At 38.4% G+C, this 22,144-nt stretch overlaps 1 protein-coding gene across 2 annotated transcripts in view; it reads left to right on the plus strand.

Annotated features, from left to right (window-relative positions):
* Positions 1–22,144, plus strand: part of DOCK1 (dedicator of cytokinesis 1) — a 312,956-nt gene that overhangs the window by 24,904 nt on the left and 265,908 nt on the right. Inside the window, exons 3-12 of one of the 2 annotated variants that reach the window (XM_075026608.1) lie at positions 4,284–4,324; positions 6,221–6,276; positions 7,817–7,913; positions 11,353–11,501; positions 14,654–14,789; positions 15,981–16,138; positions 16,700–16,781; positions 17,212–17,347; positions 17,699–17,771; positions 20,283–20,425. In XM_075026608.1, the coding sequence (XP_074882709.1) occupies positions 4,284–4,324; positions 6,221–6,276; positions 7,817–7,913; positions 11,353–11,501; positions 14,654–14,789; positions 15,981–16,138; positions 16,700–16,781; positions 17,212–17,347; positions 17,699–17,771; positions 20,283–20,425 (1,071 nt within the window). The remainder of the gene's footprint in view (positions 1–4,283; positions 4,325–6,220; positions 6,277–7,816; positions 7,914–11,352; positions 11,502–14,653; positions 14,790–15,980; positions 16,139–16,699; positions 16,782–17,211; positions 17,348–17,698; positions 17,772–20,282; positions 20,426–22,144) is intronic. The other variant, XM_075026609.1, reaches the window with a different exon arrangement.

The following is a 22,144-nucleotide window of genomic DNA, read 5'->3' on the forward strand; positions in this document are numbered from 1 at the left end:
GCCCCCTAATAATATGAGCGTGGGACAGAAAGGTTGTTCGAAAAGTCAGTAGTGTTTTTTTGATGAGGATCTGTGATTCTGCTTCTCAAAGGTCTACCCCCTTTCCCTGTATTTAAGATTGGGGGGGAAAAAACGGGCTTCTTTCATTGATATCTGCTGTATTACGCATTCTGCTCATGGCATCCTACCGTAGAATTGTGACTATTTTGAAATAGTTTTCTGCAATAATTCTCAAGGTAGGAGTAGTTTTGAAGACTTACATGTGTCCATGAGCTTTGAAGTGGTAGATTGTAGTTGTTTGTTTATTTTTTCCCTCTGAATCTGCTTTGTTGTCAGGAAAAGCTTATGGTAAATCCATGCTCAGTTGGTCTTCTCTCTGCAGATGAAAGATGCTGAGAAGTTGAGAGCTTGGTCTCATTGCATAGTCTAGAAGACCTGTTTTAAGGACAGGCAGGTTTCTATAGGATATCATGTTGCTACCATGTACTGGAATGGATTGCTAAGGTGGACTTTGCTTATGTGTTTAAAATATTATTTATTTTTTTACCTATAAGTAGAACTTATTTTGGAATTTTTTTTTATTACTAAAACGTTTTAAGCTTTTAATCAAAGAAAACTTTTTTTCTTCTGAAATGCAGGAGAAAGTTTGTAGAAATAATTCAATATGCAGATCCTGTAAAGTTGCAGGCTTGTTGAAAACAGCCTGTATTTTTATAGGAATTATGAGGTTGGAAATGAATGTGCACATTTCACTATTAAATGTTGAAGTTTCTATTCTTCCAGGAACCAATAAAGCAAAGATGAAGCTACTTTCTAGAGTAATTGATGTTGAAAGTCAAATTAGTATTTTTCTTTCAGGTAGAATTGCAGACAATTTTATTTTTCAGTTAGAAAACTTCCTCTTGCTCCTTCTAAGGTGAGCCTTACAGGAAAAGCCAAACAGTAAAGCCATATGACTTTATAAATATCCTTTATCTTGCAGGAGAGAAGGATTGCATTTCATAGCAGATATCCCAAAGCAAGTATTTGCCACGTTCTGAATTAGTACTTGCCAGATTTTTGTCTCAATTCTGTTTCTTTACATTATTTGGTGGAATGGGTGAACAGAACATATGATCAAGAAATGTGGCTTATTAAGGTGAATAGCTATTAAATGTAACAGTAAATAAGCTTCAAAACCAAGCTTTCATGTTTGAACAGTCGTTAATTTCTAGTGCTGCTGTGGGGAGGGAGTTAGGGTTCCCAAATAAGTATTTTCAGATAAGCTATTCCTGATACTGCAGGAAAATTAAGTTGCTGGTTGCAGGTTTGTTGTTGTTGCTTTCTTTCTGTTTGTTTTTGTTGTTGTTGGTTTTGTTTTGCCTTTTTTTTTTTAAATGTAGCAAATACCTCATCTGGGTAACTGTGTAGTAAATAGATGCATCATTCAAGAGAAACAACCGCAAATTTTTGAGTGTCTTTTGCAGCTTTAACAGAGACAAAAGTATTTCATTGGTCCCTTTTCTTAGTTGGCCATTTAAGTGGATGCATATTCCAGCCCTTATATCCCATAATATTTGTTAAGGGTGCGGCTAGAAACCCTGTTTCATCAATGAGCCACTTAAAAGCCCTGGTCACTGTAGAAAAATGTTTCTGGCATCAGTCTGTCTTCCCCTCTCTGGCATTTTGTCTGAAAATGAATTGGCCCTGAATAGAGGGAGGAGGATCTGGAGCTCTGTGCTGTGTGCTCCAGGGAAGTGTTTGACATCAGGTATTTGCCCTCTCTGCACTCAGGCTTTGGGTTTTTAATTTATTTTTTTTTTCCCATGATCCTCAAAACTGCTCAGGTTACAAAATCAAGAACTAAAATTAGGCAGGATGACAACATAGGATGATAGATGCATTAGGATACCTTCTTAATGACATTAACAAGCACATGTGTTCGCGCATCCCTCTATCCTTGCTTTTTTAGTGTGGACTAGTTATCGCTCACCTAACGCAGCGGCTATACTAGTTTTTCCCTTGTCCAGTGTCTGACAACATACCATATTTATTATGCGTTGATGAAAAATAACAGTTTTGTGACCTTGATTTCTTTAATTCATGTTTGTGTGGGAATTGGTTGTTTTTGTAGTGCCTGTCTGTACGTGGAGGAGAGCTGCTAGGAACTAAAGAACTGAATAGTCCTTATGTTTTGGGTAGTTGATTAGAGATGACTTTATGCATTTAAATGACATTGCCCTTATACAGGCATGTTCAAGGCAAGACTTGGTGCCTCCAGCTGAAGCAGTGAGAGTTAGCTCTCTGAAAATTGGGCTCCCTACTGCATAGCTACAGGCTAGATTCCAGCAAGAACTTCATTTAGGTGGTGGCTGCCACCAAAGAGCTTGGTTGGACTTGCCTGGCCGCATGAGGTCCTCTGCAATGAGCAGGAGCGCAACTCGTTCTCCAAGGCAGATTTTGGCTGCTTTCTTATCCACAATCTCTTGTAGCTCTTGCTGCAAAGCTTCAGATAGCAGAGGTTCAGCGGCGAGGAGCTTGCTTTGCTGCGTGTCTTTTTAATCTGCAGGTGCGGTGTGATGTCCTGAGTCAGACAGCACGGAAGATGGGATGGGAGAAGCGAGGTGGCAGAGATAATACGGTTGTATGTTCTTTAGTTTGTACAGTGCATTTGATCAGAGTTATGGTGCTTATCAGTTTAGACTGCAGAACTTCAAAATGTTGGTTTATTCATATAAAACTGAGGGAATTTAGTTCTTTAATAGGATTGAAATCTGTGCATGTCTGTGCACAGATTTCAGCCAGTGGAGTAAGCACTAGCAGAAATGCTTTGCCGCCTTTGCACCCGAGCCAGAAACTCTGCATGGTTGTTTCAGCAACAGTTTTTGTTGGTATTCCTCTGAAAGCAATGGAAATAAGAGATGTGAGGCCATTGCAGCCTCTGTAGGGAAGTGAACTGTGGTGGTTGTAGACACCAGATTAAAGAAGAGAGCACTAACCATCCCCAAGTGATCCCGGAGGATAGGCTTCTGATGCAGTGTGAAGATGATGAATCATTTTACCTTTTGCTACTGGAGAGCAGACTGAAAAATCCTGTGTGCTTGAGACTTTAATTTGTATTTCTAGTCCCAGAGTGTAGATAATGAATTTACCAGCATGTGTTGTCTTCCTTGAACTTTCTTCCTGCCCTAGTTGTTGTCACTAGGAGTGGGACTGTAGGTTTTTTTTCCATGTCTGCTTTGTGATTACCCCCGCCCCCCCATCCATGTTGATCTCTGGAGAGGGATGCTTTGCTGTACAAAACTGCTGCTTGCGGGGCTGGAGGGGGTGGCATCGCACCCAGGCTCAGGCTGCCAAAAACTGCGGAGGACAGCTCTGATCACCTGGGGGGGTTCCCTGGGTTGCTGAGCGGGGAGGAATGAGCGAGCCGTGGCACAGACAAGCTGAAATATAAAATAGCCCCAGTGCAAGCATACAAACAAGCTAGCGCTGAATTGGGGGCAATATGGGCAGAAGATCTCATCTGCTTTCTTTGGCAAAGTATCTTCCATGAGGCAAAACGACTGTAGTTTGTAGGGTTTTGTTTTTGCTTTGCTCATCCAGTTGCACTGAAGTGGGATGTCTGGAGAAACACTAAAAGCTGTAATGGTGATTGCTTGCAGATGTGTCGTGAACTGGGGGCACAACAGATGAGACAGTTTTCCAGGCATGGCCACCTGCCTAGGAGTATGGCAGAGGCTGTGAAAAATCATGAGGCATCAGGGCTGCTGCGGGGTGGGCGTTTGCTGCCTTGTGCTGAATTAGGGCTGTAGGGCTCCTTGCTTTTATATTTCAATGTGTGAATCCTAAATCCCAAAGTATTCTTGTTTTCTGCTGAGATGACAAACGGTTGATCTGCATTTGGAACCTTGCATTTGTGGCACTTGAATGGGTTTTAAAGTCAAATTAGTAGAACAGTATGTTTTTGTGAAGTTAATGCTCTTAAGTTGGGTTTGTTTATGTTGGTAAATTAGTACTTGAATGAATGACAATTAAACACATCATGTAAAATGCCATCTCTGCCATGTAGTCTTCTCCATCAGTTCGATCATCGTCACTCTGATTTTTATAGCTTCCAGGAAGACTTGTTTTAGCCAGGATATTAATCCTGTAGAGAATTTAAATTCAGGTGGGGTATGCATGTCTATGTTGGCGGGGGTGAAGCATGATCAGAAACCATGTTGAGGTGCTGTTGAGCTGAGAAGGAACAGCTGGTTGGTGACATTAATGAACTTTTTAATGCTCTTTTCCTTTTTCCCTTCTAGGTTGGTACAGAGGTTACACACTACGAAAAAAATCGAAGAAGGTAAGTGTTGCCAGAGCAGAGTGCTGATTTTTTTCTTGGACAAATATGTGTTATGGCATTGGGTGCATTGTTATAACAGAGATCTCAGGCACGTGTTACGGTACTGCATGGGAGTGATTCACCATGTGTCCATTGATCTCTAATAACTGCTGGTGTGTAGTCTCAACCTCTGGTAAATGTGGATTTTTTAGGCTAACTGAAACTTATTTTAGCAAGGCCTAAAAGCTGAGATGCATATCTTCCCCCCCGCCCGATTTATGGGTATATGTATGTACAGTCACTATAGAGGGCTTAATGTGCATCAGCTTGTTTTCTGCAGTAACTGGTGTACCAGAGCCTTTGCCTCAATAAAAAGTTCAGAACTTTATGTTCTAGTTGATCTGTTTAGAGGCTGACACTTTGCTTCACTGTCTGTTAAATAATGTATTACTCGTAAAACGGAATTGCATCTTGGAAAGTGATATGGAGATCTACATTGTGATTTTCAGTCGTTCTCTGCAAGAGGGGGAGTAATCTTCTGCAGTGTAATTTTGCCTATTTGTTAGGCTTTCAGTGTGCATAAAGGGCTGCTGTTTATAGCAGCCTTTCTGAAATAAAAAGAAAGGAAACAGCACAAATACTGGTTGTAACATTGTGTTTTATTTTTTGAGCGTTTTACTTTATAGTAGTAATTAACCAGAATTAAACGACTTCTGGTTTTGCTTCTTTTTTCACTTAAAGTAAAACACTTAAAATGTAATGTTTGCCGACAGAGGTACATTTTGAGTTGCGTCTGCATGTCTAAAAGTACAGAGCTGAGTTGTGTGGTTCATCCCACCCATTTCCTAACCAGGCCTGTTCTGTGGTTTTTCTATTCTGATATTTTCTTTTTTTGGAAATACACTAAATTTCTTGCGAACCGTATTTCACGAACATGCCTTGTGCAGCCTAAGAAGCAATTATGCATTCTTCTTGGCTTAAATTAATTCCACGTGTTGCTGCATTTGTCTGAGTGCCCCTAATGTAGTGGGTGTGGTGTGGTTTTTCTTTTTTTTTTTTTTTTTTTTACTGGTATGAAAAGACACCTCCCCTGCTGCCTCCCCCCCCGCCCCCGCTCCAGTTTCTGTAGCTTTCTACGAATTTCTCTTTTTGTGCTCCCAGATGATAATAAAATTGTACTACTACCTCAAAGGGTGAGGTGGAGAAACTTACTTTCTCAGCTTGACTTGAATTATTTTTTAATATGAGCTTACACTGTTTTGAAAATATTATTGTATTTCTGGAATCTTGAGATTAATTTAGAAAATGTCAGAAAAGCAGTACTGGACAGTTTTTTTTACTGGAAGACTGGAAACACTGGCAAAACCACTTTGGGAACAGAAGCAACATCTTATAGCAGGGTGTAAGAAAGCTTGGTTAGACGTGAGGAGAAGCAAGCAGTGGACCTGGATTACAGGCAAAACATCATTTTGGAGTATGTCTATTTTATATAATCTGTCTTTCATGCTTTCAAAAGCAAGTCTGTTTTAATATGCATCTGTATATAACATCCAGGGCTGTGGAGAATTGTGGCAAACTGTACCTTGAACTGGGGGAGGAAACACCCCTTTGTAGGGCCACTGGTGACAGGGTGTCACTGCTGTTTGCTTTGATACTGTGAAGGTAAATTGAAAAACACTGAGCCTGTAGTTGCTAAGGTTACAATAACACCTTCTTGAAAGGACATGCCATACAAAATGTAAATGTACATTAAAAAGAAAACAAAATGCCACAACACAACCGTTCTGATGCTTAAGAGGATGTGAATGGCTCTGCAGATGCGGCAATGTGTCTTGGCATATTTTTAGGTAATAGATAAAATGTTATATGCAACTGGCTATTTAATACTTTTTTTTTCCCTCTCATTCCCTCTCAAAGGGCATATTTCCTGCCTCATATATACATCTTAAGGAAGCAATAGTTGAAGGCAAAGGGTAAGATTGATTTGAAAATAATGAAAATCCATTTTCCTATTTGTATCTACATAATTTTGGTGTATTATCAGATAACTTACACTTGTTTCCAGTTAGTTAAGGTGCTGATGACGAAAATGTGTGTGTTTCTTTTTAAAGTATTTTAAATTGGTAACTCATCTCAGGTTCGAAGGTGCTGTCATCAGCAGTGCTTCTGGCTAGTACTGTCCTTAGCTGCATCGTCATATAATTGAACTAAAGCATAACCTTCTCTGTATTAGTGGAAATGTTTCAGAAGAATTAATAATTTACCATTTTTCTTTATAACTTTTATTACTCTCTTGACCAGTAATTACCTAGATTAACTTCCTTCGCTCCCTGCCCCCTGCTTTAGTTCTAATTTCAGTTTTCCCAGCTTCTTTTATTTTCCAGCCCTTGAGTCTTATGGCTTCTGCCTGGTATATTAAAAGAGGTCTTTGATATGAGATACCTTTCTTTTATGCAGGTAAAATTTAAGTAATTTCTTAATTCCCTCTTCAGTAAATCTTGTAGACTGGACTCCTCACTGAAAGCCATTATCCAGGCATCATTTTCTGCCTTACCGAGAAGTTCTGTCTAATTGTTCATTTTGTGATTTTCCTGCTCCCTTGCCTGATGTGTGTGACACTAAATAGTTTGGGCTGTTATTATTTAACAGCTGTTAAAAGTTCAGATCTTTATATATAGAATCAGCATTGCTGGATGTGCATGTAAAAGTTCATAAAATTGATACAGAAGTGTAGTTAAAAAAATGGGGAAAAAGCAACCCCAAACCCCAGAAAAAAATGTGGACTGAAATTCATAAATAATTAGCCAGGTATGGAATGGAGTGAAACAGGATTAAAATATTTTATTCCTTTGTGCCCAATTTATTTTTATACACTGTTAAATATGTAAATGATAAAACTACTAATCATGAGATTGCTGCATAATGACATCTTTCTTGCTGATTACAAAAATGCCTTTAAGTACCCTACTTCTGAAATATTAAAAGATCTATCTGTTGTTTCTTTCTTTCATGGCACATAATTTTAAAACAAGTCATACAGAAATGTAGTGGTAATGACTTGCATGCTTAATTTTTCTTTGCAAGACCAATATTTTGAAAAAAAAAATTGTGCATTAGTATCACGGCATTGTAGGTTGTGCATGTCTGGCTTTCATCTTGATTGCTTCTTGTGAAATTAGTATCTCAGTAACAAATGGTATGGTGAGTTATGTATCGATATCCTTGTCTTGTGAGTATAGAGATAAGGAGGGGGTTGGAAAGCATGCGCTCAGTTGCATAGTCTCAGCCCACGGAGGTACCCTTTACATCACGTGGCTGTATTAGCGTACACCGCTTCTCCTGTATCTCATAATACGTTCTTTTTAACTTATAAATTTATAATAAGTGATGTTATTTTCAACCCTGTCATTATTGAATTGTCTTTGGAAATGAACAGGTCCTTCTTAGGAATGATTCTGTCATCCTACCCCAAACTACTGCTTAATTCAAACTGTTTTTTCTCTTCCTCTTAAGACAACATGAAACAGTTATACCCAATGAGCTCCCCTTGATTCAGGAGGTTACCACAACCCTGCGGGAATGGTCTATAATATGGCGGCAATTATATGTTGTAAGTATCAACTTAGGGAAACATTTACAATAGCATATGGTTTGTGAAAAGAGTGATGCTGTCAAAGCTACAGTGAGAATTATGAAGGAACTGTTACTGAAATTCCACTTCTGTTACTGTTTCTACAGGCTACTTTTAATGCTGAAAAGCTATTTAGCGTCTTCTATGTTAAGGCACAAATCTCAGTACTGTTTCTTCTGAGTATTTTCTCAAATACTGTATATTTCTTGTGCAGAATCAGGTTTTTACAGAGTGTTATCTTGAGCTAGGAATAAATTGTTGAGCAATTATGACCCCTTTTTCATGGGGCACAATTATGCAGAATACAGTGGATTTTTAAAGTATACATTAGATTTTTCCAAATCTGTAGACAATTGTGTTGAAGAAATGAAGAAAATGGTTTTGAGGGCAGTTCTTGAGGCTGTTGATCTATGTTATGAAAAAAATGATGTTGAATTTGTGGGTGTAAAGGGAAACCTTTGAAAAATCATCAGTGTACGCCTTTTACCTCTCAGTATTCTTGTACTTGAAGTTGATTGTTACCAATTTATCCTGACCTTAAGTTAAATGCCTGATTATTTTCATGTGCTTAAGTTCCAAGCACATGAGAATATATTCTTAGAGATTTATAGTAATAAGCATTTGCATTGATAATCTCTCAGATGGGATAATAGAAAAATACAATAACCTTGAAACTACACAGATGAAAGTGCTTGTAAGTAAGATCTAAAGAGTGTTCAAATGTACACTTAAAAATGCAGTTCAGATGTAAAGCAACAGCATGCTGTAGGTTGTGAGGTATCCTAGCTCAGACTTCTCATCCTCTCATGTAAGGTCACTAACAGAATAATGTGAAAATGAAAGTGTTGTATTTAAAGTAGGGTTTAATGCAGAGTGTCTGTTCCTTAGAAATATGTTTGAAATCTTCTATCATAAAAAGCTGTGTAATGAAGGCACTAACTGGAAATGAAGATGTTTGTGTTGACTAATGTGGTTTTTAATCACACCCATGAAAATAAAGATTAAAAATATAATATGCTGCAAGTGATGTAGTATTGCACTAGATGAGATGAAGGATATCTTATATGAAGAGAAATGGATTATATATTAAGTAGAGAGCTTTAATGTAATGTAATACTGGAGAGGTCATGTGTTGTGGAGCAAGAAAGAAGTAGGCAGAAATAAACTAGGAGGAGCAGATTCTAGAGAGGGCACTAAGAACAGCTTTGCCCTTGGTTCCACTGCTGTGTGCTGCTGAGGACAGTAAGGATTACATTTTGACCCTGATGTCTTTTTTTGGGATTATCCTGAATATGAAATCTGATATTGCTTAATGTCAGAGAATACTACTTGCAAGAACCACGGTGCACATATAATAAGAAAGGAAGAATAGCAAGAGGCATTGTTAGAAGTTTTTTCCCAAGTCTTGTATGTGTTTTTTGTAGCAGTAACTTCTAAGAATTTACAAAATTCTCCTGGTGTGGGAATCACTTGTTCATGTTTTAACATCTCATTTGTCACGCATTTACTTCCATGAAGACATATGAACAGCTGAACAATACTGCAGTGCTTTGCTATTACCTTTGAATTCAAGAGCAGGTGAGGTGTGATGCTGCCAGTGGCCTCAATTTGGTAGCAGAAAGGGTTCCAGTCACTGTTACAGCTTTACTCTGAGGAGCAGATCACTTAATGAGTTTGTTTATAGTTTGTGTCTCAAGGATATCTTTTAGATAAATTGCATGTGGTCAGCTGCCAAAAAGAGCATTGGTGCACTGGGATTGCATTTTCAAGGGACATTTGCTTTACTGGAGGTAGCCAGTTTCAAACAAGTCAATCTGCAGACTAGAGAGATACTCCATGTTATCAACGTTTTGCATATCAAAAGTCACTAAATGACCACATTTATGCTTTTATTCAGTTTGTAATTTGTGTTTGAATGTTGAATAGGTATTCAGTTTTGTTCTGCAGATAGCAGAGGATGTGGCATGTTCTTCATCTCACTAGTTTATGATTGCCTGCAGCATCAAAAATCATGAACTTCTTTCCCATTTGGATTTATCTGTATTTAGCTTCCAGCCGTATGTGCCTGTTGTGTCTTTCTCTGCTACATTAAAGAGCTTTTAATAACGGGTATTTTCTCTCTGTGAAGGTTCTTGCACTATAATCAAGTCAGCTTTTTGATAATCTGAACAGACTGAAGTCTTTAAGTTTCACAGTTAGATACTTTTTCCCTGAGTCTTTATGAGTTGTTATATTCTTTTCCTGCACCTTCTGCAGTTTTTTGATCCCTTGTAAATATAGGGGAGAATTTTATTCCAGTTATTCCAGTTGTACTCATTCAAATGAGGCCTAGGTGTAGTCTGAATGAGATAGCTATGCGTAGCCTGAATAGTTTATTGATGTAGGTTGTTCAGAAAGATGTATTCTTTTTAAGAGTGTCTTGAACTAATGGCTTAGATTTTGAGGGTTATGAAGACAGTAAGAGAGACTGCTTCTGGGTAAGATCAAAGCATTCAGGGCCTCTGTGTTGTCTTCGTCTCAATGTTATCTTTCACAATAAAAATAGAAAGGCCGTTGTTCTGCAACTTCAGTTTTGCATGGTATTGTTTGTTTGCACTAAAATTGTTGTGTATATACACTGTCCACAGTTTAAACCAACATGTCAAATTCTGTTTTGTGGTTAAAGATTTAATCGTTAGTCTCTGAATGCATATGTGTATAGAAAACGCTCTGGAAAAGAGGTTTCTTCCATTGTAAATCTGGAACTTTATCTTCCTGTGTCCTAGCTTAGCTGAACGCTGCCAAGAAAAGTTTGTGTATGCTGCCAGTGCTATTTAATATCCATAGTTCCAGCCTTTATAAACAATTAGGGTATCTAACTTCCCCAAAGTTTTAGTGCTTTCCTGGTTTTTCACTTCCCTTCAGGTGTTAGCTGTGGTCTCGTAAGGTACTGATGCACTCAGCTTTGGACACTGATGAACTGTAAAGTGTTATTCTGAAAGTTTAACTGTGGGGGGTGGTGGGGGAAGGATTCTGTAACATGTTATAGATGGAGTATTGCAGAACTTGAACCTCTTGCTGTTAAAATGTACCATTTTTAGTCCTGTTCTACTCGGTATAGAGGGTCATTGAATAAAGTTGCTCTGTGAACCAAGAAAAGCATCTTTTTCCCTTGAATGCCTGTTCTGAATACAGTATGACCTGGGCTTTAAGGTAACATAAACACAAGCATTTACACTTGTTTAGATACCTAAAGCAGAGTGTAAGACTCTCTATTCAGTGTTCTGTGCTGTAGAAAGTTAGGTTCCTATTTTAGAGCTATTTGTAGACTCCAGCCCTTTTGAATTAATATTTTATAATTGCAATTTATTATATGTATCTAAAAGATGCTCATTAGACTTCAAAACTAACTTCTACCCATCTTTTTTCCTCCAAACAGCAAGATAACAGAGAAATGTTTCGCAGTGTACGGCACATGATATATGATCTTATTGAGTGGAGATCTCAAATACTCTCTGGGACCCTACCCCAAGATGAGCTCAAAGAACTGAAAAAGAAAGTGACTGCCAAAATTGATTATGGCAACAGGTTTGTGAACAGTATTTTCCAAGCGTTCATGCTTAAAACCAAATCAGCTTGTGTAATACACATTAGTTGTCAATGACTTCTTGCAGGATTCTTTTATTCCTGTATTTATGGCGATGGAATAGTAGTATGTTAACATTGCTGTTATAGCAAGATAAAGAATGAAGTTGATATAGCATCTTTAAAGTATAGTTCAAGTTATAATATGTAAAGTGGAATCCGTATGTAACTCTCTCGCTTGATGATTTTATCAATTTGATACTGTTAGGAAGTTGTAATTTTTAAGGTCAATTGAAAAGTGCAAGTATTGCCTCCATTCAAAATATAATTTAAACTCTACTTGCTTCTGCAGCATAAACAGTTGTTGCCTTCTCAACACCACCAGCTGCTCACTCTAGCTGTTATGTGATGTTGGAGGATTTGGCTCAGAAGCATCGTTTAGCTCATCGTTCCTCTACTTATATAGCTTGTACCAGAAGATTAACAAACAGATTTAATAAAAGATCTATTTAACAGAAGAGAATGGAAATTGTGAAGGAAATATTTACCACCCCCCGCCCACCCCAACCCCAGCAGTATAGGTTGCATACATTAAATCTGTTAGTAATTCAGGCATATTAACTCTCCAAACAGCAGTCTGGATTTAAGCAAAATTTTTTTAAATACAAGTTTTAGATTACGAGTTGTCTATACAGTTATGACTTTCCATTTTGATTGAAAATGAGAAATCCTGTCTTATTCTTCAATCAGGAAATTATTTGAAGCAGTGTTTTGAATACTGAGAGACAGTGTTGTAGTACTGCACACCTGGGGACTGAAAAAGTTTTCAACAAACCGGTCTTTAAATCCCTTGTGATGTAAATAACTCATCAGATTTCAGCTATTTGTGTTTTATTCCTTAAGAACTGCCAATTTTGCAGTATTTCTGTTCATGAACTTTGTCAGCAAAAGCTGTGATTAAAAAAAAAAAATAATCAGTAACTGCAGTCAGTCAGTAATTAGCATTTATAATCCAAGATATGGACTGTTGTACGTCAGTAGACAATTAACCAGATGTTGTTGATATTATTTGTTTGGCTACTGTATTTTACCATCTGGCTAAGGAGTTGGTTAAAGTTACTCTGAATAACCTCCAGATGCTCAGTGTTCAAATACAATGGAACATCTTGTGCTGCGCTTTATATTCAGAATGTTCTGATGGACTAATTAAGTGATCAGAACATTCTCTGTGGAGTATAGGAGGGAAGTGAATTTGAACTTCTGAGTAAATACTCAGAACTGAAAGATACCATATGTTTCTAATGTAGTCATACATTCACTTTTGTCTAAAATAAGCACTAATGATGATTTCAATATCCAGACAGAATGAATTCATTATGCATTTTATAAATGTTTACTTATATAATCATATCCTAACTTTTCCTGTTTTGTGAAATACTGATTTGTAAATAAGATTTTTTTTCTATAAATAAAGGCAACAACTTTACTGCATGTTGTCAAAATAACCGAGGAAGTAAATAGTCTTAAGAATTTGTATTTTTAATGTTTTCCTGAAATTAGGTCAGGTAATTTTGTTGTGAAAACATGTTTTTTTGTTCAGTTGCAAAAATCTGCAACTGGGACACTTAGGAAAAAATTCCAGTTTTTTCCAGGCATTGTTTGCAAGTTAAAGGATAAAACAAAGAAGTTAAATCAAAGGTGTGTTTGCTTCTATTTATTTGATGGTCTGTGCAAACATTCTTGTCCTCTTGGTGTGTAGTAGGCTGGGTATTAGTCTTTCTGTGAATTTCTGAGTTACCTTTTCCTGTGGCCCAAGTGGGTGTTTCCTACGGAAGGACTCTGCTTTCGTTCCTCCAGGGCTGACATTTTCTATACAAGTGGTCAGTGGGTGTTTCTTCTGCTGTGGCTGCCGTCCCGGAAACAGTACTAGGGAGGAGCAAGATGATTTTGGCTGCTTTTCTATTTAGTTCCAATCTCAAAACCATTTTCTCACTAGAAAATTCATCTGGGAGCTTGGTGTTCCAGGGATGCTTTAGAGAGTTTCGTGATGACTAGGTCCACTTACAGGCTTAGGAGGTGTTTCTTAATAAGCTGCTGCCTGCACTCTGCAACTTGAGTGATATTCATCCACCTTTAATTAATACAGGGCAATTAATTGGAGGGGTTTGTGTACTGACCCTGCTCAAGGCTTTGTTTAACGCCTCCAGGTTTCTCTCTTGTCAGGGAGGGGCGAGGAGTGATCCTCGAAGTACGTGAAACTCTTCCTCTTGTCAAGTAATTGCGGGTTATGTCCAAAAGGGACTTACTCTCAGATAAACCCGGAACCTCTGTGTGGCTTATTAGGCACTGCAAGTTTGATTTAAGCTCGTTGATCAAACATACTTCAAAACCACAGTTACAGCAGCTCCATCATGAAAGGTGACTACAGAGTTAGAAGAAGAAAATAGGGACCATATGTACTGGAATGGAGGTGAGCAGGTCAGTCTTAGGTCTAGGTTGATCCACATTTCTCTGCCCATCTTCCCTATTTATTTATTTATTTATTTTTATCCTTGGTTCTGCTGCTAGCACTGTACTAACATGGAAAAATGTGAAAGGTCTTTCCTAAGACTGGGTTTGATTATGGCAGAAACCTTCCTCTCTGCAGAAGGTAATCATGGACGTTAACACCCTGCTGACAGAAATCTGGCTTCTGCTTTAAATGAAGGGAAACAACTCTTGCCTTATTGTATCTCATAGGTTTTTGCTAAAGTATGAATATGCCTGCTTTGGAGAAGAATGTGAAGTGGGACGAAATGAACTGACCAATTTGCATGTGACGTGACTGTAGTGGATATTTGTTCAAACTGTCAGATGAATCAGAGGAGGAGACAAACTCTTTTGCAAATTCAGTTGTTTAAGAAATTACTTCCCCAGCTGTTCTGCTATTTCATTTACATTGATTCTTTCTGTGCTGTGGTAAAAAGTGACTTCCAGCCAGGGATGGTTACCTCCAGGGTTGGTGACATGTTAAAGTGTTTTATCATGTATCAAATAATATTTTTTCTGTTGTATGTCAGGTGTGCATGACTTCAATGTTAAACACTTGGCAGGTGTTTCTTAACCGTTTATTTGAGCACTGTTAATTCACAAGCATATTTTTTTTGATTGTTTAGAATTCTTGATTTAGATCTGGTCGTTAGAGATGAAGATGGCAATATTTTGGACCCAGAGCAGACCAGCACTATTAGCCTTTTCAGAGCACATGAAATAGCTTCCAAGCAAGTTGAAGAGAGGCTGCAGGAGGAAAAAGTAAGATAGACTATGCACTGTAGCTTTTCCCTTTGAAACGTAAGACTGTAAACTAACAAATGCCTGTTATTTTTAGCATTGGTAGTGAAGAATTTCATAGGTTTATGAAGAGTTATCAGGCTTAAACATTCTGTAAGAACTGGTATGTCTTAGGCTGTTTAATTGTTGTTTTCATCCTTTAAAGGGCTTAGTAGAATTTATGGTTAAGACCTATACCGATAGGCCTGCTACATTTGTAGGTTAATATCAGAGACACATATGTAGCAGGTTTGTATGTTAGGTTGTCATGAGAGTTTATTTTTGAGAATCAAGTAGAATAATGTCCTCATTATGCTTGTATGATTTCTGTACGCCAATCCTGAAAATGTGTTCTTTGAAATACAAAGGGCAAATTTAAAGACACTTAAAGCTTCTTTGCAATTCAAATTCTTATTTTTAAAAGGAAGACCATTTCTGTTGTAAGGAGCCCTGTCTGTGTCAGCAGCAGTTAGTGGAGCATGGTACTCCTGAGGAGTTGCTCATGAGTGCGTTAGTGCAACTTAATGAGTTACTGCATCCTGTTGAGTTGTAATGGGCCATACACACGCTTGCAGCCCTTACCAGACTTGGTGTAAAAATACACCAGTTTAAACGGGATTTAAATGATTAAATTTTTGCATCCAAAGTTGTTTCTTTGTCCCTGCCTCAAGCCAGCTTCCTTTTTGTCCCATGTGCATTCCTCCCTTCTGCCTAGCTAAAGTAGTTTGTGCAAAGTTTATGGGAGCTAAAGTCTGAGGGGTGGGTAACCTGTAGAAATGGCACTGTTTTCTCTCCTGTCTTTCTTGGCTCTCTGTACCGGTCAGAAAAACATCAGACAAAGCAAAGAACACACTTTCTTTATTTTGTCAGATATATTTGAGGCTCTATTTTTTTTCTCCATTTGTTTAGCTCTCTTGTTAATAAGTGAAGACACCTCTTTTTTTTCCCTTTTTTCTTTCCCCTCTTTTTTTTTCTTTCTCCTTACAGTGTAGCACTTCAAGACAGATCCAAAAAATGAAATCTGTTGTAAATCCTAATATAAACAAAGATTACAGGAGTAGATAGTCAACAGAAAACCCCTTTTCTGTCTGAAGGGTTTTAGGAAAGTTTTATAGCAGTTGGATATTTGTTAGGCTAAGTTAAACTTAAGTTTCTTCTGTTCTTGAATTACAGTCTCAGAAACAGAATATCGATATCAACAGACAAGCCAAGTTTGCTGCCACTCCTTCATTTGCTTTATTTGTAAATTTAAAAAATGTAGTCTGTAAAATAGGGGAAGATGCTGAAGTCCTGATGTCTTTGTACGATCCACTGGAATCAAAATTTATCAGGTTAGTGTACTCCTGAGTCTACTCCCTAATCGTGCTTACTCAGTTATAGTAGCAGGATGAGAGGGCTCGTGAAAGTCAAATTTCTGTGAAAGGCGTAGGAAAGGGCCATCTGGGAAGGAGCCTTGCAGCAGCACTTTGTCATCGTGTTCAGCACCACATCAGGCAAGTCTCTTCACCTTGGGTAGGTTTCAGGGTCGCGCTGTTCCTCATCACACTGTGCCTGTGGTTCCCGAAGTGCAGAGCTTAAATGAGACGTGAACACACCTGCAAGGGTGTGTGCCCTCGCTTGGCAGCAGCCTTGGCACTAATCTGAGATTTTGATTTCTACATCCCCTGCTTCCTTAAAGAAATTCTTACACTTTGTTGCTGAGGAGTTGCCTTCTTTTTTACAAATGATATACACAAAGGGAAATGTCAGCTCTCCACTAAGTAAATATTAGTTTGTTTAGGTTAAGTAGATTGGGTTTAAAGTAGTCTTTTCTGAATTCTGAAGTTGATTTTATCTGCTTAAGTTAAAGGAAGCCATTTAAACAAAAAGTCCTCAAAATATTGTTCTTTCAGTGAAAACTACTTGGTGAGATGGTCAAGCTGTGGACTCCCTAAAGATATAGACAGATTGCATAACCTTCGAGCAGTATTCACCGTAAGTGTGTGGGCTTGGTTCAGCTGGCAAACTTTTAAAGCACTTATTCACAAGCTATGAAACAACTGAGGAATGTAACGATCTGTACGTAAACAGTGTGGAGTTATCTCTGCAGGTAATGATCTTGGGGAAGGCTCACAGACGTTTCCATACATGACTACTAAATATTCTTGATACCTGGCTAAAACCAAAGTTGCTCTTTGAAGTTTTAACTTACTAGAAATGATTTGGCCTCCTAAGCAATTAATTTACACAGGAGTCAAGACGTTTAAGTAATGTTACAAAAACTCCTTTACTCTGAGAACAGTTTGCCCTGGTGCTAGAGGCTGGTGTGGTGAAGGCAAACTCTGAACAGCAAACCTTCTGCCTACTGGAATGGAACTAGAAATTCAATTATTATAAAGTAATCTGAAGAAACTACAATTTCTAGGACCTGGGCAGCAAAGACCTGAAGAGAGAGAAAATCAGTTTCGTCTGTCAGATTGTGCGAGTGGGCAGAATGGAGCTGAGGGACAACAACACGAGAAAACTAACCTCTGGGCTGCGGCGACCTTTTGGAGTAGCAGGTAACTCTCTGTGTGCTATATCTGTCTATATGACATTATATTCTTGTATAGAAAGTTGGGGGTGTGAAACTCCTGTGGGGTTGTATAAACTCAGAATTGTTCCCAGGTCTAGGTTAATCAGACTCATTGCTGTGTTGTAGAGTTTACTGTATCTTTCAGGACTCGCATTTAGCTAGAGATGCCAAAGGTTATTTGCAACATGTTGTTACTCTATAGGAGAAATTTGAAATTGTGCGGTTGACTCCATCCCTCTTCTGAGTCAGCATTGCTTCCAGTCCCCCAGGGTATTCCCTCAGCAGCCCTTTTCCCATGTTGATTGCTTAATTCAGTACACTTTGTTTTTGTTTTCAGTAATGGATGTTACAGACATAATAAATGGAAAAGTGGATGATGAGGACAAACAGCACTTCATACCATTTCAACCGTAAGTAGGGAATAGCTTAAAGAACAAGCAGAAGTGAAGGAATTATGGTTTTAACTTTCATTTAAAAATGACAAAACATTTTAAACTTTTGATTGGAAGAAGTGTTCTGTAAATATTCTGAAGTTAGTTTGTTTCAGTGTGGTATTTTATCTTTAGTACTTATTAATATTTCTTCTTGATAATTTCCTGCTAGTTATAATAGTGATAGCCCCAGAAACTTTTTTTTTAAGTGTTGAGTTTAAAGCCTGCATTCCCAGTTTTGCAGTCTTGTTTTCTTTTTGTTTAAAGATGTCAGGGTGATAATGTGTAAGAGGTGAAATGCTTAAAATAAGTGCATTGCTGGTTCAGCTCTGCCTGAGATTGAGAAAGACAAGCAGTGTTACCAACATCCACTGCAGGTGACTTCTGTGAAATTAGTAAATGATAACATTTATCTTGGTAGCAGATATAATTTCATAGTAGGTGCCACAGTAATTGGAGTACAAACAAAAGCTGAGAATTTGAAGGATGGCTTGATGTACCTCCTGCAATACCTTCTCATAATTCAACTTGTATCATGTGAGACTTTTACCAGAAGCCTTAGGTATTTTGGTTGGATGGTAAGGGAGAAGATGTGTCTGCTGCACGTAGCTGTTATAGCTGGTTCACAGAATCAAGGAGTCTGCTATGTGGACCTGGTCTTACTTGTCATCTAAAACTGCAAACCTTTCCACACTGACTCTAAGGTTGCTGACATGAAGTTTGACAGATGCTATTTTACAATAATTAAATTAGCTAATAGCAAATATGGATTTGGTGTCCTCTGAAGTACAGACATGTATGAATTTAACATAATATCAAAGATCAGTTTTGACTTCAAGCCACAAAATCATATTAAGACATATGGGTTTAATAGCCTGAATTTTTGTGAATATATAGATATGTGCAGAGAAAGTGCTTTTAGAAGAAAAAGCTTATTAACAAAAGAGAATGTGTGGCAAATACTCTGTTCCATCCGTAGTTCATAGGGGTTTTTTTTTATTCCGTGAAGTGGGGAAAGGTAGAAGGGATAAGTCAAATAAATGTGCATAAAATATGAATGCTTAGTTTTCCCATTGTGTGAAATGTTAGACTGCCATCTGTTCAAAAAGGCAAAATATAGTTAAGTTAGCTAAATTCCTTGATTAATATACTAATGGATATTCAGAGGGGTTTTGATAATATTTTAAAAAAAAAGCTAGAAATAATGTAATCTCAAATTAACTTTATTTTGGAAAATGGGCATAATTCAGGAAGCCCTTGTGGTTTGAAGATGTAGGGCTACTGAGAGGATTGTAAGGTCTGCAGGTGTTATAGGGAGCCGAGTGGGTGTATGCCTCGTGTCTGACACGGTTTCGTTTGTATGCAGCAGTGTTGCTGGAGTGTTGTAGCAGGTGTTAATGTGAAAATCAGAAGTACAATTCCATTCTTTCAAGGAAAATGGGGGTTTTTAGAGAAGAGGGCATTCATGATATGTTTATTGTGTGGTGAACAATAGCAAGTTTATTTTTTAGTGAGTGTTCAAGTATGCAATGAAAATGAATCTTTGTGTATCAAAGTGGATGCTAATGGAACATCTAGTTTTCTGCTCCATTAACACTGATTTATTTTTTCTGTATATATAAATCAGCTTTTTGAAGAGATGTACAATGTGATTTTTCTCCCCCCCCCCCCCCCCCCCCGCACTAAATTAAAACATTCTTCTGAAAAAGTATATTCCAAAGAATATGAATAATGTGAAAACACACGATGAATACTGGTGTCATTATTTCCAACGTAGACTTAGGCTGTATATATGAGCCACATTTTTCTTCTCGTTCCATGCTTTGCTTCTGTTGTACCACATGCAATTCTGTTTTCATATCTTTGTTTGTTTGTATTCATTCACTAGCCACCAACACAATGGCTGTCAAAAGCACATGGCAAGATTACTTAAATGACACTTAATGCTGCTGTTTATAATTTCCATCTTTTCATTTATTCATCAAGTTTAACAGAATGTTTGGATTATCTGCTTTTCTTCTCCTATGCCATTTCTGTGAGATTTACGGTAGCTTTTCCTTCAGACGGTATGCACTGCTGCTTAACCTATAGAATGACAAAAGTGACCCTGGAGGTGTTGCAGGGCCAGTCTGCTATATATATTAAAGAGAATACTGCCTGGATAGGTTTCCACTGCTTAACAGGGGATTCTCAGGTGGGAGACATCCTTCCTATCCTCCCAAAGTGTTACTGGGGGCTGTGCATGCATGTCCCTGAAGGGAGAAGTAACAACGCAGGTGTGCTGTACTTCTCTGCGGTAGATCAGCATTCTTCTGATTAATGGTCTTCCTCTGTCTTTCTTGTTACCTTTCCTGTCCTTTGTCTTGCGTTGACTAATAAATACTCTTTGTCACAACTATGATACGATCTTTTGTGTTCCCTTGTTACTGTGACTTCTGGTTTTCTGTGACCCTTTGTTTCCTGGTGTTGGTCGTCATGTGCATCCTCCAGGCTAGCGTTGGATGACGCCATTCGACACAAGCAGCTGAACATATCATCCCGTTTTTCACCCAGGGTGGCAGGGGAGAATGATTTCCTTCAGACTGTTATAAACAAAGTGATTGCTGCTAAAGAAGTTAACCACAAGGGTCAGGGTATGTACTGTTCTTTATATACACCGGTGTACCTAAAACTGCTCATCGCTTGATTTGCAGCATGTGATGATTTTAATTTTGGAATCAAGGGTGCATAATATTACCTTCACTTGCTTACTGCTGTTTGGTAACAGCAAATGTGTTTGCATGGTTCGTTCCCCCTCTTCCCCATCCTTCAGGGCTCATTCTACTATCCCACCCTGCCCTGCACCGTTCCCCCCCAACCCTGTGTTAACTCCACAGGTTATCTGTCCTTCCTCTGCATTGTCCATCACTTGGACATCTTTGTATTTCTGTACTGGAAACGATGACTCAGGGAGCCCGCTCTTGTGCCCTTGAGCTGTGGACTTTGACCTCCTCATGTTGAAGGAAGGGATATTCTCTTCCTTCCCTTCCTTCGCCTTATTTTTTCTGCTTCGCAGCTGCGCTTGCAGCAATTTGGCTCCCTCTCAAGACGACCAGGGCATTGCTCCCGCCAGCACCGCACCTGCCTGAGCTCGGAGGTGGTAAGGACGGAGCCGGAACAAAGCAACCCCGCTGATATCTTCTCTTGTGGGCTGCTCGTGTCACCGCTCGTAACTCGGCGTGTGCTCTGCTGACGTGGAACTGAGTTAGCTTCCAAAGTCTGGGTGGCTGCGGTTTCTTTTTGTATGTGTGTATACAACACTTCATGATCATAATACGTCTGCCATTTAAAAACTGAATTGTGTGATGGCTCAGTTATTACTGTACTGGCTTCAATATTTTTTGGGGAGTCTGAATTAATACGGTGTTACGCAGGCCAGTGCGGAGTTTCCACCAAACACTGTGTATGTGAATATCTGTATCACTTGTAGGGGGTATCTGACCAATAGACACAAGGAAAATTACATACATTTTTGCTGATTTCTACTAATTAATAGCAAATAAAAAAACCCCTTTTTTTAAATTATCCACTAGCTAAAGAGAAAACCTTAGATCTGCTGTTCCCCCCTCTTTTCACCTGTGGCCAGTGTGTATCGGAAAGGAGGACACATTTCAGCTGCTTTTCAGCTGAAAATTGTTTCAGATTCTTTCCCTAAGAAAGGCATCCACGCAAGCAGAAAAGGATTAAGAGTTGTTGCTTAGCCAGTCAGCGTAGGTACAGTTACTGTTTAATGAAATAGGAACTGTTAGAACCATCTCTGGCAACAAGTCAGCATATAGTCTTTTATAAGAGATTTTGAGAGAAGAGAAAGCTAGCTGCCAAATTTATACAAAATGCATGTATAGTTAATTGTGTAACAGGATAACCCACAATTTGTTTTAAAGATGAGTATTTTTGGGTTATTTTTCATAGATTCTAATTTTAGAATTTTCTTCTGCAAATTGCTGCTTTAATTATTTCATGCTTAAATTTGATTTTTCAATCACTTTACCAAGTGTAAGTTGTCTTTTGTTTTTTTTAGGTTTGGGATTTTTTTTTTCCACTTTGGTATTTTTCTTTTCACTATAACAAGTGTGCCTGATGTTAGTTGGCAAACAGCAGCTTTCTAGTGGCTGCTTCTGCTACTGAGGAGAAAAGTGTCAACTGTGTAAAGCTGATGCTGTAGATTTCTTTGTGCTCAGCACAGTAAAAACAACTTACGGGGGTGGTGGTGATGAGTCAGTTCAGGGTACGTATCTGCTGTTGGTGCTGTCTTTGTTGGCATCTCAATATTGGTTGGCTGTAATACTTAGGTTTTTCTATTCAAATCAGTG

Source organism: Buteo buteo, chromosome 4 (assembly GCF_964188355.1).
Source record: "Buteo buteo chromosome 4, bButBut1.hap1.1, whole genome shotgun sequence".
NCBI classification, from domain to species: domain Eukaryota; kingdom Metazoa; phylum Chordata; class Aves; order Accipitriformes; family Accipitridae; genus Buteo; species Buteo buteo.